The sequence below is a fragment of the Salarias fasciatus genome, chromosome 13 (genome assembly GCF_902148845.1).
Source record: "Salarias fasciatus chromosome 13, fSalaFa1.1, whole genome shotgun sequence".
NCBI classification, from domain to species: domain Eukaryota; kingdom Metazoa; phylum Chordata; class Actinopteri; order Blenniiformes; family Blenniidae; genus Salarias; species Salarias fasciatus.
This window is the reverse complement of record NC_043757.1, coordinates 9451459-9469364: the sequence shown is the minus strand read 5'-3', so window position 1 is coordinate 9469364 and position 17906 is coordinate 9451459. Positions and strand designations below refer to the sequence as shown.

Below are 17906 nucleotides of genomic sequence, written 5' to 3'. Positions count from 1 at the left end.
AAAACGGCTTTAAGATAAAGGAAAAGAAAGCAAGACAAAAAAAGAACAAAGAAAACACAAAAGAGCAAAAAAGCACAACACTCCAAATGTTTTCTGTTCCTTCTTTTTAATGTGTTAACCTGTCATCTCATAAATCTGTTACACTTCTGAAACAAAATATAGGCAATTATACAGTATGTAAAACAAACCCATTTTTATTTTACAATATGTACATTTCATAATGTATGCATCGCATGATGAAAACAAAAAAGACGACAAAAAAAAAGAAAGAAAGAAAGAAACCAGGTGATGAAGAACGACAGCGACAGAACAGAGGTGACCTATCGGGGGGGCTACAGGGGGTTACATCCATCTGCTCCAAGCACCAGACAGGTGGAGTTCACAAGCGATCCAGGAGAAGTGACATTAATGCTGATTTGACTCTTTAGTGAAAATTCGAAACTTCTAACCGACGTGATCCCGAGGAGGAGCGGAGACGCCTGGAGGAGCCTCCAGAAGCCGGAAAACACGAATTCAGTCAATACGCTTCCAGCCGTGAACTCCACAGAAGGAACAGACCTCTGCTGCTTCACAGACGGCGGGGTTTTGAAACGGCTCCTGGATTTATCGGCCGCTACACTGAGTGACGCTGATCGCCCTAAAAGACGGGAGTGACGGCTTCTCGGCGCCGTCAGGAAGTAGAGGCTCAAGCTGCTGTTGTAGTGTTTTATGTGGGGATAAAGGAAAGTTGAGAGAGAATTTCTGTATTTCTGCTGGTTGTTAGTCGCCGCAGCTCAGAACAGCAGTGTGTTGGTTTATTATGATCTCTTTACTATCTGCTAAAATCACACAGAATTCAGAAATACAATCATCTGTGCAGCGAAAATTTAAAATTCTGAGTCCATTAAGAGTGAACATTTATGAGAAACACACAACCCGACTTGTGTTTACTTCCACATAAAGTGAGAAGAGTTTTCACAAGCGCCCGGCGGCTGCTTTTAGACACACACACTTATTTATTTTTTTAACATCTTGCACTCCCTATGGCCTTAACAAGCTTCCGCCACAAAATTTGGCATTGCACTACAAATATTGACAATAACAAACCCCAAATGTAAAAGGAATGTCAGATACATGTTTCCCCGGTTGGATAAAATAAGCAGAATTTAGCATTTTAAATATTTATAATGTGTAAAATCAATCAAGCCTGGATTTGAAAATTCATTCATTTGGTTTTAACAGTAAAACAATTAAAACCCTTACTCTTATTTCTATGTGTTGTTCTTTCAGAAATGACGCTGTCTTTCTGCATGTTGGCAGGAAGCACGTTTCGGCGAGAGCGTAGCTTCGTCCGTCATTGGGGCACTGGTGCACTTTTATAGGCAACTCCGAACAAAAACACGCCTCTGAAAGCCCAGAGACACACAGCGGACACGCTGTAGGAGTTTTAGAGTGACTCCTGTCACTGCAGTTTTGACACCATGGACTTTTTGGGACAGAAATCCCACTGCGCAGGGTTGAGGAGAAACCAGGAAGCTGTTACATTCTTCAAAGAACCCAAATATGAGGGTCCAGACAGTTGCGATTTCCTCCAGAACCACCCTGGACACTCCAGACAACACGCCCAATTGTTTTCTCATTTTTCCAGTAACAACCGATCACAAAATTAAATTTTACAGTAATGTGAGAAAGACCACTAGATGGCAGCAGAAACAGGATTTCCAGCGATTCATCATTAAAGTCAGATTTTTCCATCTTTAAAGGGACACTATGGAACACTGCATCACTACTGCCTCTCTTTGAACCCAGTTTCCAGAGTTTTGCCTTCTTTTTTGGACAACGCTGCTGTGCAGAGGGTTTCTTTAGCACCATCATGTGGCACAAACATGTATTGCATGACTGAACGGGCCAGGTGCATGCTGGGAAACTGGCTGACTTTTTCATGGTATACATACCAGTAAGAATAAGTTAATAATGATCGAAAACTTTAACAATTTGAGGACTGCAAACGTATAAAACCCAATTTTCTTGATATGTTATCGCATTACAGCATAGTTATTACAACGTAACACTTCAGCAAGAAATGTCATGATACATAACACTAGGTTTCTTGCAAATAAATGACTTTCTGTAGTTTTTGTGCAGCTTGTTTTAGCCAAAAAAGGCAGACTGGAGAGCATACTATTCATATGAAATCAATAAGGATCCATGACGAGCAGAACTCTGCCTCAACCATGGATCTTTTTACTTTTTGTCAATTCATTCAATTATTGGTGGATAAATTAAGCCAGCAGCACATCGCAGGCTGTTGTCTCGTCTCATTTGGATTATCAGTAAAGTTTAAATTGAATCATATTCAGCTGAGATATCACACATTAGTGTCCCATTGAAGAAGGATTACAGTCACCAGGTAAAATCAGAAGCAGCACTTTTGCCACAGTAACCGTGTGAACGTCGTTACATTTCCTTAGTTCTGTGTTTGGTGTATTGCAGGTTTCGCTCTCACACACACTTCCAATGACAATAAAACGAAAGACGCTTCTGGAAACTGAGCTGTAAATGCTCCAGCTGTGGAAGATTTCTGTGTGAAGTCAATAAATTCAGCTAAACTAGTGTTAAAAAAAAAGTCCTCTGAAGCCACTTCTCGAGTCACAGCTTGTAAAGACTGGTAGTATACGGCCACACAGACACACAGACACACACTCTCTCTCTCTCTGACACACTCCACACAGTGTGTATCGACATGCATGCAAGTGTGCGCTCTCGTACAGATGTCGACCTTTAATAAGATGATGGGAAATTTACCTCAAAATCCATAAAACTGAGAAAGATGTTCAGACTTACACAGAAATGAAAAAGCATTTGAAAGCTACTTGACTGCTGGAGATTAAAAACTTGTGATATATTTTCCCATTTTCAAACCATAAAACATTTCTATCATGTTTTTTAAATAAACTTTACAGATTGCAAATATTCTGCTTTGTAGTTTTGAAAAAGTTAAGTCTTGACCGGGTTCGAATCCTCATTTTATTTATTATAAATCTGCACAGAAAAGGCCAAATTTGAAGTGCTTAAAATGGTGTTCAAAGACAGACACTTCATTCTAGAAAAGGGAATATGTTTAGTTTGAATCTTTAAATTTGAAGAAATATTGCTGCTTAAAGCGAGATCAATATTAAACGACTGAAAATCAAACGCTAGTTTAATTTCTGTGTCCATCCAACTTTCCCGCTTTCTGCTTCAACGGCCCAACTCTCCTTTTAAAAGATCAAATCCGCACATGATGCCCCTGTATGTGCACAACCTATGTCTACCAACATACACGCGCATACACACACATGCACACACTGTGCACACACACAAAAGGTCATATATTAGAACGACATCACATTTGCTTATGAAATACATTTTTTTCCTCTGTGCAAATTTTCTTAACACCAGTGGTTCAATAAAATAAAAAAAGGGTTGAAAGATCGAACAAAGACGTCTGATTAAAACAGCATAAAAAAAAAAAAAAGAAGACGGAAAAAGAAAACGGGAAACACAAACCGGAAACGAATGAACGCCGCCACTGTTGTTGCCCCGGCGACAGTCGCTATGGTGCGAGCAAGCAGGAGGTTACGATGCCGCCGCATGCAGAACGAAGATGGCCGATCGGGGTCCGCCCAGCTCGATCCTCAACTCCACGCCGGTACGAGAGTAATCGGATTACTGGAGGTGGAGACCCGCCGGCCGCACGGTGGAGGAGCTACCACGGGAACGGAGTGTCCGCCCGCTCCTCTGTTTCTGACTATACACACGCCTATCTACACGAGCAGTCTGTTTAGTGTTCGTCTGTCAAAAAAATACTACATTTATATATACAACAATTAAATAGAGGTCAATTAAGCACTTGTGTGGTGTGGTGAATGGAATTTAATGCTAGCGATAGTGGCCAAGCTTTATAGTCGGTTTTCATTTATGTTTTTAAAAGTCATTTTATAAAAAAAAAAAAAAAAAAAGAAAAGAAATAAAACAGGAAAGCCATCCTGACTGTTAAAGTTACGTCATGCCACAATAAATAAGAGGGGAGTTAAAAAATGAAACGAGACGCGAAGAAAAAAAAAAAAAAAAAAACTGGAGACAGTAATGAACGATGAAAAGGAAGGAAGAAGGATTTTCTGTGCAAGACGGCCCGTCTGTGAAGCTGAAGCGCGGTAGCAGTAGTAATAGTAGTACTAGTATGTGTGGAGCTAGTAGTAGAAGTAGTGTCGAAGTCAAATTCCCATACTGGAAGCTTTTTTCTTTTTTTTTTTCCTTTTCTTTTTCACCCCCCGGTGCGTGGGGCGCAGCGGGAGGCGGGGTGATATCAGTACAAGTTCGGAGGTGGAGTCGCTCTTCTAAAGATGCGGAATTTCCTCGACTTTCTGAGCTCGAAAGAAACGAAGGGGAAAAAAAAAAAAAAAAAAAGAAAAGAATAAGAAAAGAGGCCCGACTCCCAAAACGGATCCACAGCCTGCTGCTCTAACACAACACACTTCACTTATACACATATATAACACTGCTGTGCACTTTTGACGCCCGCGAGCGGAGGATCGGCACCTGCTCGGCTCCCGGCCGGGTGGGGGAGGGGGAGGGGGTGGGGGAGGGGCGGGGTGAGTGCGATGCTTCCTCCTCTGTCCGCGGCGGCGATGGCGGGACGTGGGAGGCGGGGGCTCGGTGTGCGCGTGCGTGCGTCTCTCAGTAGCTGTTCTCGTGGCCCGCCAGGATGTAGAGGTTGCTGTGGGCGGTCGGGTTGTCTGTCGGCCGGCTCTCCAACACCACCACCCTGAGAAACACACACACACACACACACACACACACATTCCAACATCAGACACACGCCGTCTTCACTCTGCTCCAGATCCCCGCTTTTTTAGCATGTTATTAGTTTTCAGAGTAAAGGCAGAGACCCGGGTTCATTCCAGCCAGCAGGATATCGGTCCAACACCCTGTTATCTGGGGGGAAAAGGCAGCAGCGAGCGGCGGATTCCTCCTCCGACAAAAAGTCTGCGAGTGGTTAATTCTTGTCTGAGCTCATCTTCAAACAGGATAACTTCAGAGTATTCTGGTTCTCAGAGAGGAAAGACACCAAAATGATCCAGACGTAGCGTTTTGTGGCAGTTCTGCCAATCCAGGGTGAGATCAAATGAATGAATGAATCAAACTGATGACCAGGGCCGATCAAAGATGCTCTTGGTGTCTGTACTCTCACGATTCACCAGGTGGGAAGGTTTCACCTTCGCATGACACTTTTCCCAGCAAGGAAGCAGACCTGGAGCGTCCCGACAGAAAGAGGCAGAGTGTGGAGGCTGAGAGGGAGGGGGAGGGGTACCTGCGCCGAGTCAGGCCTTTCTCCTCCGCCTCGGTGTCTCGACCGTCGGCGCGTCTTCCGCGTGAAACATCAGAGAGGACGTTAAACATTTGAACGTGTGTGTGTGTGTTATTGTGTTTCTGTCGTGGTGGGGTCCACAACCGCAGATATGGGTCACGCCTGGAGGACCAGTCTCACCTGTGGGGGAAACATTTGGTGTGTGTGTGTGAGAGAGTGAGTCTCACCTGTCTGATCCCAGTAGTCTGAAGATGCGCGTACTGTCTGAGATCTCCTGAGTGATCTAATGAATGAGAAGAGAAAACAAACTCAGGGTTGGTTGAAACATTTACAGAACAGACTTTTCTTTTCTAAACTAATTCATTGCAAACTTAAACTGCAGAGAAAGCAGCTGATCAAATTGTCACCAGCACACTGTGGAAAATCACACTGAAGCTGCACGAAAATCCAGCGTCAAACGAAACAAAAGGTTGCACAGATAAAGCGAACAAATCCATCACGAGTTTCTGCGTTCGAAAATAATTCAATTCAATTATTTGTGAATACAACGAAATCTGAGTTCAGTATTCACTGAGACAGTCTCTTTGAGGAGGATGGTTAAGAAAATATTTGTTCCAATGTATTTTCTTTCATAACTGAGTAGAAAGAAAGACGAAAGAGAAGAAACTCTCCTGGTTTAACCCACTCAGAGTACAGACGCAGACAGTGTGAATGTGAAAAAAGGAGGAAGTAACTGAACTAACAAATCCACACCTACATACACCACACATGATTAATTCATTCACAGTTTCTGAACCAGAGCTTTGAATCACAAACTGATAATGGGGAGAGATTATGGAATGTGTCTGGAGCCATAGAAATGAACTTCATAAACTCCCTCGCTGGCGCCTCGCCAGAGGATAACACGCTCATCAGTCTCACCTCATTGGTCTTGAAACTCCGTCCTTGCATGCCGTGCCTCCAGAAGGCCAGGACGCTGTCTTGCAGACAAACTGAGACAAAAACAAGAAGACTCTTGAAGTGAAAAGAGACAAAGCAGTGTGTGTTACAGAATGTCAAGACGTTACGAAGCAGGTGTGATTCTGTGGTGCAGTGTTTCACGCTCTATTCTCTGGACTTCATCCCCGGTTCGAGTCCCGGCTCTGACTCTCTGTGTGGAGTTAGTATCTTCTCCACATGCGAATGTGAGCGTGTGAGTAGAAAACGGACGTGTGTGTGTGTGTGTTTTTGCTTTACCTATGGATTCAATCTGGAAGTTAAAGGTGAGCTCAGCGGACAGCTTCCTGCTGGATTTCAACCGGCCCTGGAGGTTCACGATCTTTATACACCCTGTTCAGAGACGTGGGAGAGTGAAACTGAAGAACTGAGCAAAGACTGAAGCTGCACGAGGATCAGGAGGAGGTGAAGACGCGACTCACTGTCCAGGCAGACGAGGATGGTGTCTCTCTCCAGCTGGGTGACGTGGATCACGCACGTCTGCGGTGTGTCTGCAGAAAGACACCAAGAAAAAGGAAGAGTTCTGTTTTTTCTTGTTCGTATTCCTGCCCTGCTGTGCTTGCTGAACCTGTCGGGGTTCGCACCTGCTTCAGTGAACCAGGAGGAGGTAGAGTTGGGGTTGACGGTGCCAAATCGGACCACCTGGTTGAGCTCGGTGCCTTTACTGACCGCCACGCAGATCAGAGGGTAGGTGTGCTCCGGGACCACCAGCATCTCGAAGACCTCCAGCGGGCATGGCAGCGGGAAGTCGATGTTCTGCCAGGAGAGGAGAAGAGAGGCAGGGGTCAGTTCAGCAGGAGTGTCAGAGTTATCGATCCGTGGTGTTTGTGTTTGTAGGAATTTATCATTAAAATAAAAAACTGACCTTGATGAGCATGAACTTCTGCATGGACTCCACCCACTCCAACAGCATGACACTGGACTGGAAGGCTCCACACAAGTACTTATGGCCTGTGTACGGGTTACGAACTGCATGCAAACAACACGGTTGTGTCAAACGCATTTCAGTTCAGGGGCCGAGCGGTGCTACGATAACCCTCAAATTTAAACTCTGAAGTTTTACTTTGTTGAGGTGCAAAGTATATGTAATGAAAAGACTCCAACCTCAACATGAAGCCAATTTAAATGAAAGCTTCTGCTGCAAAATCCACTGAAATATCTAAACAAACTTCCTGTCATGACCTGTGACACTTCTTTCTACATTCACTCAACAAAAATACAAAACTCTGGAGCTTGCTGTCTGAATCCATCAGGAGAGACTTCCACACACAATCCTTTAAACAAACCGTGTTTACAGTCACAGGAGCTCTGATGACTCACCTACGCAGCACTTTTGGCATCCTTTAGTGTCTGGAATTTTATTGGACACAGCAAACTTCCTGTAATCAGCCAAAGAAGGAAACTAAATGAAACGGACCGAAGCGTTTTGCTCTGTTGTCAAGGTTTTAAGCTTCTGTGCGGAACAAACTTAATCACTAATCAAACATTTCAAACCACAGACAGTGCAGTTAATGAACCTGCAGGTTGCAGATTTACCTGGGAATCATCTTATCAGGCAGCTTGTGTGTGGGAATGGCTACTGGCAGCTTCTGTAACTGTCGGGCCTGTTCGAACAGCCCGCTCAGACTGTGAGAGTACAGCTGGGAGGCTTTTCCTGGAAGAAGACAAGGCCCATGCTGCTCATTCAGGATCAACAATACATCTTCTTCAATATTATTTACATTAATATACAGAAAATGTATTTTCTGCTCAGTGAATAGCAGACAGGAGATAATTCTATCATTATTGTGAGAGATTGATGCATTTCTCTCTCTCACATCAAGATGTGTGGGACTGCATTTCAACTCGTTTAAATAGTCGTGCTGGTCTTGGCCTCAGACAGATGTGTGCTGGAACTCACCAGATATAGAGAGAAGACAGCTGTTCATGACATAAAGCCAAGTACACCGTCGAGGGAAGAGCTGCAGACAAATCGCAGTGAAAAACAGTGAGGAGCAGCGACCGAAGCAGGATACAATAACAAAAAGAAAAGCGTTCACAGCCCGGGAAGAGAAAATGTATTACTGTTAACTTCTAAATACGTTCTCACCTGCTCCATCGTGGTCTCGTGTAACTCATTGAGATTTAACGTGTAGATTCCCTCTTCAGCTCCAAATATCAAATACTGGTCTGAAATCGCAGCAACGTGCAGGAGTCAGCTGCTTGTACCAATCAACACCGATTTAATTCATTAAATAACCCTGAGAGCCGGGAGTTCGTGTTCCGCTGGGTTACCTCTGGTGTCGGGGTTGATCCACGACGTGGCGCAGTGGATCTTCAGAGGACAGCCGTTAAACACCTTGGAGAAACACGCACCCATCTGCAAACGAGACCAGATCATTTCCAGGTGTGAAATGGATTCAGACCACAGTATTAAGAAAAAGAGAGGAACACTTTCAACTTGGATGTGTACGAGAACAGTTCAACTCTAATTTAAATCAGGTCTGAAAGCGTTAGGGATTCACAACTACTAAAAACATGAATTCTTACAATAAGAGAAGTAAAAGAGAAATACTCACATGGACTTTGGGCGTTGGAGGGAGACCATTACTGATCGGCTTCTGAGGCAAAAGGAAACTCGTTTAAAAAAACATGCTTGAATACAAGCACTGATGAGATGATGACTAGTTTCCCACACAAACCCCAGAACTGCTGTGATATTCTGTGTTCCTGATCTGAATTTATGTAAATAACAGTGTTGTATTACATCGAATAATTCTAATTTTCTTAGAAAATGTCTGTCATTAAAACCATGTACCTGTTGTCCCAAGTATGACTTAACTTTATATTCCTTAAACTGTTTCATTGTGTGTTTATACTGTATTGTAAATACTGTTGTACATGTTTTCTGGTACGGTTCACTATCTTCACTGCGTATTTACAACTCAAGCTGGTGATAAAAACTATCATTTTATCTATTGTGTGTATTCATAATTAAAACCAAACCACCACGATCATCTTACCGGAACGTCCTTCCTGTCTTTCCGTATGGGGACACTAGGGGGCATTGTGGACTGCCTGTCTGCTGGACTGTCTCGCTCGCCATTGTGGGGCGAGTTGAGTCCATTACCTAAAAGGACACACACATACACACACACACACACAGATAACACAGACACATACATGAGTGTGTGTGTGAATGCGACAGAAGCCTGCAGAGTGTAGGTGTGTAAGTCCTTGAGGACGGGTGAGTAAATGCAAACAGACGCTGACTTCAGGAAACATCGGAAGGACAGTCCACACACACACACACACTCACACACACATTAACTGATTGCTGGTATTAATGGACACAATCTAATCTGCAGGAGCGAGCACACGGAGAAGAGTTAAACTGAAAAGGTAAAACACAACAAAACAAACTAGTGAGAGCAGAGAGAGGGGCGGAGGGAGGGAGCAGGCCGGCAGGAAGAACACAAGAGGCCGCCGAGTGTGTGACTCCAACACGCAAAGCGGGGGCCTGCACACACCGCTGGCTCTGCAGCCATGTGGCTTTCAGGAAATCATTATTTTCTTGCATGACAGTTTTGAAGCCGGATGTAACGAATGTGACTTAAATGAGTTTGGGGTGTGTGTCCCACCGGAGATACGGCAGAGTAAAAATATATCACACATGAAATTTATTGTTCAGCTTTCCTTTTTGGTCACAATAGTTTCCTGTTATATTTGGTTCAAGTCATGTTTAATTATTCAAAAAGTCTTGCTTGCATTTCTAAATTCCATGAATGCAACACGGAACCCAAATTGGCAAAGAGCAATAAGTTATATATCCACAACTGTGTTACGATTTTCTAGTGGAAAATGAACAAAAAAAACAGCTCTTTTGGTCGTAAAAGTTACAAAGGTGTGTGACACGAACTGGTTCTCTCTCTCTCTGTGGCAATCAGGAGATCAAAACCCCGACATTTGCGTCAGCGGAGCTCTGTTTGACTTTGTCTCATGTGGTCTAATAGACAGTTCCTGCATGGCTGGATTTCCACTCCGCTCTACAGCCATTAGCATTTTGCTTCTCCAACCACAATAAATTGCACATTTCCACCTCTAAATCCAAACACCGTGCCTTACATCTGCTGAATATATGAAAGCAACTGAATTCTGTAAATGTTTCCAAAGCGTTAAGGCTTCCTTCAAACAGACTTTACAACAAAACGCTTGAATACTTCTGCTGGTAAAGTAGATTTAATTTGTTTCTGTTTCTTCAGTGGAGAAAATCGTAAGATGTTTTGGAGTATTAAAACAAAAACTGTATGTAGTTTTTTTTTCTTTTTTTTTTTTGGCGTTTCTGCTCCGGCGTAGCCAGTGAGCGTCTCCTCCGCCTTCCTCCGAGGAGTCTTGGCTGATTGGATTATACGACGCCGATCAGCTGTAGCGATTACGACTTGAAAGACAAACAGTTATATTGAGCGGGGAGCTGATGAACGGAAAGGAGCTACGAACAAAAAAAAAAAAAAAAAAAAAATGCAAAGAAGCGGTTTTGTTAATGGAACAAATAAATCAGACTAGAGGGGAGACTAATGGGAGACCACACAGTCAGTGGAAGGGGACGACAGGGTCTGCGGACACTATCCATCTACCAATCAGCTGCTCTTACTCGCTTCCTGTTCCTCCTCTTTCTCCTGCTCCTCCTTCACCTCCTTCAGCACCTCCCACGCCTCCTCCAGCTCCTCCTCTGTGTGAGGCGTGTGGAGCCACTCCCAGAAATGCCTAAAGCTCCCATCATCCTCTGGGGCAGAGTGCTCCACGTCGTTGCGCTTGGGGCTCTCGTTACCTAGGCTACTGCGGCGGTGGGGCGGCAGCTTGGGGGGCGGCGGCCGCGGGGGGACGTTGGAGGCCGGCCGGGCGGGGCTCGGCGTCTCCGGGGCCGGACAGCGCTTGATGGTCCCTCCTCCTCCGCCGCCGCCGCCGTCGTCCTCGCTGTGCGACTGGCTGTCGTCCTGTTTTGGCTGCTGTTGGGACGAGCAGATGGACTTGGGCTGGAGGAGAAGAAAGGAGGTGAAACTTTTTTTTTTTTTTTGGCGCATTATCTGTATCGAAAATAGCTTCTTGAAACAATAACGTGATAAATTAAAACCTGCGACTGCAGAAAAAGGAAAAAAAACTGAGCTGTTCTTACCTTAGGAGGAAGCGGAGGCGGGACCTTTGGCCTCATGATGGTGCTGGATTTGCTACAGGCGGACAAAATTAGAGGGAAAACACAATCAAAAACCGTTGTCCACATTAAAGAAAATCTGCATTGACATGACAGATTTTGTGCACTGCGGCTACAGTTAAAACCACTTTACATTATCAGACTGATTTAATCACTAAATATACATCCAGCACATTTAAATGTCTTCATCCGCACAGGAAACGTATGTAACGGTATTCATGGAGTGAGTGGATGTTAACACTGAAATGACAGGTGGAGCCACGGCGAGACGGAAGGTCCCAAAAGGTTAATCGCTAAATAGAGAGCGGGAGTGTGAGACACACGGAGGAAAGAGGGAGAAGAGCGAGTAAAGTCTCTGAGAACAGAAGCTTCAATCTGCCTTTTCTTTCCCCGAACATCAGGGATTAACGAGCAAGCGTATGAAACATGATCAGTTTTTCTACGATGCTCTAATATCTCAATTTAAAACACATTTTAATGTGTTTAAATATCAGTGACAGCGACAATAAACAAAAGTGATAAAGCCTGATATTCAGAGACTTTAAACCAGACATTTTAAGCATTTAGACTTTGTTAGTTGATCGATAAGGAATCAGAGCAGATCACTGACAATGGACAAAGGTTGGAAGTTTATCGGAAAAGGGAAAGAAAAGACAATGGATGCCAGAAAATAGACAAACTGCACCCCCCATCAAAGGAGTGGGAAAAATGTAAACTTTTATCAGTAAGAACACTAATCTGCAGCAATCACAGGTCTTCCAAGGTTCATGTGAAGGAGTAAAGAGCCACAAACAAAATGGTTTCAAAATAAGAGCAACTAATTCCGAACTTTCTATGTCCATCATTGGGTCTATACCTACAAAAAAAAAAAGACCTATAGAACAGCAATTTACATTTCTACGATCACTGTCCTGACAAATATCAATGGGGATGAAACATTTATCTTAAAAAAAGAAGTGTTTTTTTTTTTTTTAATAACACACTGAGCCTGTTCACATGAACACTGGAAATCCCCACATGGCATGAATTCTGGAGATTATTCATGTCATCAATTAGGATAATGCGAAGAGATTATCACAGTTATTGGATTGAGAAAATTCTGATTAACACAGTAAGAAATCTCTCCAATACTTTGAAACACTTAAACCTGCCATTCTGATTTATTTCACTTTATAAAGAATGTACACGTCTCTTCAAAAGTTGTAGGGAACTGAAATGATAGTTTACCAATAGTCACTTTGGATGGAAGAAGACCCAAATTTAGATTTTTTTTTTTTTAAATGAAAGGACTAAATGAAAATGGACACTCCCAAAGAAGTCCAATAAAATACTGAAACATGGGTTTCTGTATCTGAAGTGCATGAAAACAATTTGAATTATTTTCCTCTTACCCGATGACTACCAATCGTCACTTTTCCATGATCATGTAAACAGGCTCACTGATAAACAATTTATAAAACAGACACTGAAAACGTCTTTGGGATTAATTTGAAGATTCACTCCCTAATACCAATATCTTTTAATCCTCGAAAACATAAAAGATAGATTCTGGTTCTTTCGATTTTTCAAAATCGCTGCACTTTAAGTACAGACAAGAGAAAATCCTAAAATAAAAAGCACAAAAGGTCTCTGCGACTACGGTGTAAAAATGCGAAGAAAGGACAGTCTGGCACACTGCAGACGTTTGGCTTTTAAACAATGAGGGACGAGGCTGGACGCCAGATCCAGGGTTCTGTAGAGGCAGTGGGGAAGACAGACGGCGGCGTGAAGGCACACAGATGGCGATGCGAGCGGACAACAAAACAAGACAGCGAATATGACGACAAGGTCATGAGGACCGCGCACTTCCAGGAACGAGACCGAACGCAGACCTCATGGTGAAATCATTTAATGCAGCGACGCGTCACAGTCTCACATGTCGCAAACATTAAAGCTTTGTTGCGGTGGAGTTTTTTTTTTTTTGGTCCCTTTTTGATCCAAATGTTCTAAATTCATCAGCTTCTTCTTATGATTTTTAAGTTATGAAGAGATAAAGCACTTTAATAGCTCCCTGTAATCTCTCAGAGATAAGATCTCTGTAAGTAGCTTAAAAACTCCACACAAAACAGCAGTAAAAGCATGAAAAAGACAGGCGGTGAACACACACGCAAACACAGGTGGCGTTGTGTGGCGTGATGGTGGGGTGTGCTGCACAGAGATGCGTGGATGAAACTGTGGCGAGGACGGGAAGCCTTCCTCCTCCTCATCGTCCGCATCCTTCATTCCTTTAAAGACCAAGATGAAGATGGAGGCAGCGAGGATGAGGAAGGAGAGGCTTCTCGCTCTAAGACTGAGAGGGGAACTTACTGAGTGTGAGTTTCATCATCATCTGCACCATCATCATCCTCATCCTCATCATCCCCTAAGTGTGCCACATGGCCCCTGGGAGAGGAGGTGAAGACAGGAGGGGGAAGAAATGACGCAGGAGGGGAAGGAGGGGGGGTGTTTATGGCAGGGGGAGAGCGAAAGAGGGGGAGAGAGGGTGCAGGCAAAGGAGACGGGGGAGGACGACAACAGAGAGAGGAAGGAGCAGGAGGAAGGAGGAAGAGGGCAGAGGAAGGAGGGAGGGAGGGAGGGAGGGAGAGCTGTGTGAAGCCCGGTTTACAAACTACCTCTAACCCTAAAAGCTGGGCACATCTGAAAGGACTCGGCAAGATAGTAACCACACAACAAACACACAAATCTTGAAGGAAGAAAAAAGAAATCTAATTTTTTACACAAATCTGCAGAAAATACTGATTACTTCCTCAGTGACACTCCTCCGGCTGTCTGAATCCTTACAGTTCTTACAGACCGACACAAAGATCCAGGTTTCTGTTGGAAGCTGACGACAAGCCAGTATGTACGCTGAAACTGTGTCCTTCAACTAAAAAGCAGAAGTGTGTGCGTCGCCTCTGTTGATCAGTGTGAATTCAAACACAGAGCGGGATCCCACCCTCACACTAACTACTGAGAGTCAACAGCCCCGACAAAATAATGTCATTAAAGACTAAAGCTCAAGAGATAAGACGCTTTCTTAGCATCAGTCTGATCCTTTTTCAGTCAAATCACCTCATATGTGAGATTTCACAGAAATAAAATTGAAGTATCTTTGAATGCAGCCTTCTTTCTTAAGAACCATTTTACTGATTAATTATAACTATCAGGGCCACACTATTCAAGTCTTACTAATGGGCTTTGACAACAGAAAAGATGGAAATGTCATTTTCAGACCACTAAATGTGTCTAAACACTTATGGCAAACATAAAGTATTCATTTTGACCGGTTACAGCTCAGCTCACATATTAAGGAAAATAAAAAAAGTTAATTCCAAGCTTCATGTTGTCTAATCCGAAAAAGACTGAAAGTGGAGCCGGACCACCGTCAACCACTCCAACCATAGCTTTAACCACCAGAAAACACAAAAACCAGCAAACCCTGGAACTGCTAACCTCAAACTAAGGGCATGATATATTAACCTGTGGGTGGGCAAATGGATACATCTGGTAAAATCCACAAGGAGTAAAAATAAATTAATAAATTAATAAAACGCTATCAAAAAAAAAAAAAGAAGGTAGAATCCCGAGGAAAGTGTAGGTTGGTTGGCCTGTAGCTCATATTAAACTACGAACTGTATGATTTGATTTTGGTTTGCATTTCTTGCTATTTTCCCTAAAGAGACAACCTTTATATCCTTTCTATTCTTCCAAGTACTGATATTTGTGGACGAGAGAACACAGCAAAACACATTTATCTCATCGGACCGCCTCATGGAAAAAACAGCAGCGCACAAGAACAGCAATCATTGATCTTTTTGTGCAAAGAATTTCTTCATAGATTTCCCCGCATTAATTGCTCTAATGAAACCCACTGCATCCTGGGCAGGACGTGCATGTGTGTGGTCTTGTGTGTGTGTGTGGTGTGTGTGTGTGTGTGTCTGTGTGTTTGTGTGTGAGCCATGCTCTGCAGGATGCCTCTATAAAGCACAGCCTTCTCATAATGACATCAAAGCATGAAGCAAGCTGCAGAAGGAGGAAAAAATGAAACCCGGCAGAGCCCAAAACGCAGAGAGGTGTGACAGCCTGAAGTTATTCCCGGGAGCGTTAGTTGCGTGTGACTGCACCGATTAGTCCTGGCGTTAATGATTGGCTGATGGGTGGGCGTGGTTAGGACACCGGCAGACCGAGGGACTCTCTGGAGTTTCTGGGAAGGGAGAGAAGTCTGACTTACCTCTGCTGCAGCTCCTCCTCCACAGATTTGAGAAGACTCCTGATCAGATGAAGAGAACAAATACGGTTTGTTGCAGCGAATAAAAACTTCTGTTCCCTGCCTTACACAGCATAATCAATCATTAAAGGAAACTTACGACTGTGGATAAACCGTGCAACCTGCTGCATGAAATTATTAGTCTCCTTTTTGTTCAAAATCGTCCTCAGTCTGAATGATTACTTAATAAATTAAGTGATGAATGTGAAGGAGGAGAGGAAAAAACAAAGGGAGACCTACTTATTTCCTCCCAGCAGACTTGGTGAGTCGTGGCCATACTCCAACTGCAGATCCTGCAAGACAAACAAGCAGCATTACAACTGTGACACAGTGCTTTAGATCCGGCTCATTTCAAGCACTGCTAAGTATTTAATTTCTGTATAAACAAGGCTGTAGATCATGGCCCAAGTGAGGCAGTAAACCACACTTCGCAGTAATGTCTACCACTAAAGCCCTCTTCAAATAACAAACGAGAGCTGAAGCAGCTGCTGGGCCCACACTTATTACAGACTGATGGAAATACAATTAGAACCAGTGGAAGCAGCAGCTTCACTATTAGGCAGACTTTCACTAATGTACAGGTAACTGTCGGAGTGCAGATCTGACTCTTGCTGGGTTCACATCGTGGATCAATACTAATGACAACATATTAGCATTTTATCAGATGGAAGATAGACCAATCACGACGACATCAATGACGCTGAATTTTCCTCGAAAAGAGCTGCAATGTTTCTTCTTGCTGTTTTAGAATTTGATATTTTCGAAAGCAACAACATGAACTAGTGACCTGTCAAATGAATTTATGGCTTCCAGGAATCCCTGAGTTTTAAGATGTTTTATGGTTTTGAACTTTGTGTTGATGAAAAATATTTCATGAAATAACTGGAAAGCATTGCAGAATTATGTGCAGTGTGTTTGAGAAACAGTGCGTCATCTCAGTGTTTTTTTTTAGATTTAGAAAACTTGCCAGAGCAGGTAAAACGGCACCGTTTCAGATAATTCTGGCTATTTGCTCAGGAGGAAACACTTAACAGAGCGTGGTTATCTGCTCTCCAGCTTTGCTAATACACACAGTTTAAGTTACAATAAGCATCTGCATATCAAAACATGGTTTTAAAACAATGTAATTCTTAAAAAGTTGAATTTACTGAATAATCTTATTTAAATTATTAGTAATGTTAAACATTTAGACCTCTAATAGCTAGACTAATATTAGGTATTTGTGGCATTTTAATTAATAAATTCATCAAAAACTCAAATTTGCCTTCCAGAAGAAGCAAACCCTACAATCAGAGGATGTTCCTTTGGGACTTCGCTTGAGATCAGATGAATGTACATCTGATTAGCATTTAACCACAATGTGAATCCAGCACTGTGTCATAGAAACAGTTTTGTTTTGAGATAAAGACATGAAGCAACATGCATGCAAAAGGAAAGATACATTAAAATGAACAGAGACAAACAAAAGCTAAAACAGACACTCAACAGACGCCGCTACGTGAAAAAAGGCCTCGTTGGTCAGACAGAGGTTAGAGAACGCACGAGCAAACAGTTTACGAGAGAGAAAGATTCACATTCTGTAGAGAGGAAAACCAAGACGCATGTCGAATAAATGTGACACACAATACAGAAAGATTTAATGTGTGCAAGTTAAATTTGGACGTGAGAGCCAGATGTGAGAGTGGGAGAGTCATTAATATCAGGGCTGACACTTTACTTTCCTCATTTGATTACACATATGTATACAAGGAAAGATGAACAACGTCACTGACAACGCTAGCACCGTGTCTACTACGGCAGCAGTTAGCGTGGCAAAAGCCAAAGCTGGGAACAAAAGAAGAGGAAGAAGATGGAGAGAAACAGATGGACAGACCAGAATAGATACACCAACACTGTGAAAATCAACAGAAATACATGTCAGACACCAAGCAGCCAAAAGAATCAGCACTCTGAAAAACAGAGGAAAAAAAATATATATAACAAGAGACAGCAGCGGCTCAGACAGCCAGAGAGCCCAAAGGAAGGACGAGAGGGCGTCCTTTGGAAACAAAATGGAGAGAAGAGGGACGGAGAAGAGGAGGGCATGAGGTTAGAAATGAAGACAGATT

The 17906-nt window shown here is 43.1% G+C and overlaps 1 protein-coding gene across 10 annotated transcripts in view; it reads right to left on the bottom strand.

Annotated features, from left to right (window-relative positions):
• Positions 1–169: 169 nt before the first annotated feature.
• The window catches only part of LOC115399063 (mitogen-activated protein kinase kinase kinase kinase 3-like), a 40484-nt gene continuing 22747 nt past the window's right edge, over positions 170–17906 (bottom strand). For 2 of the 10 annotated variants that reach the window (XM_030106218.1, XM_030106221.1), the window contains 20 exons: positions 16039–16091; positions 15763–15801; positions 13860–13934; positions 11478–11529; positions 10956–11337; positions 9328–9434; positions 8884–8925; positions 8600–8684; positions 8415–8494; positions 8226–8286; positions 7862–7979; positions 7646–7704; positions 7191–7294; positions 6910–7081; positions 6748–6816; positions 6566–6658; positions 6251–6321; positions 5557–5612; positions 5333–5386; positions 170–4786 (listed from right to left, as the gene is read on the bottom strand). In XM_030106218.1, the coding sequence (XP_029962078.1) occupies positions 4699–4786; positions 5333–5386; positions 5557–5612; positions 6251–6321; positions 6566–6658; positions 6748–6816; positions 6910–7081; positions 7191–7294; positions 7646–7704; positions 7862–7979; positions 8226–8286; positions 8415–8494; positions 8600–8684; positions 8884–8925; positions 9328–9434; positions 10956–11337; positions 11478–11529; positions 13860–13934; positions 15763–15801; positions 16039–16091 (1860 nt within the window). In that variant the 3' untranslated portion in view covers positions 170–4698. The remainder of the gene's footprint in view (positions 4787–5332; positions 5387–5556; positions 5613–6250; positions 6322–6565; positions 6659–6747; positions 6817–6909; positions 7082–7190; positions 7295–7645; positions 7705–7861; positions 7980–8225; positions 8287–8414; positions 8495–8599; positions 8685–8883; positions 8926–9327; positions 9435–10955; positions 11338–11477; positions 11530–13859; positions 13935–15762; positions 15802–16038; positions 16092–17906) is intronic. The other 8 variants (XM_030106226.1, XM_030106228.1, XM_030106222.1 and 5 more) reach the window with 6 other exon arrangements.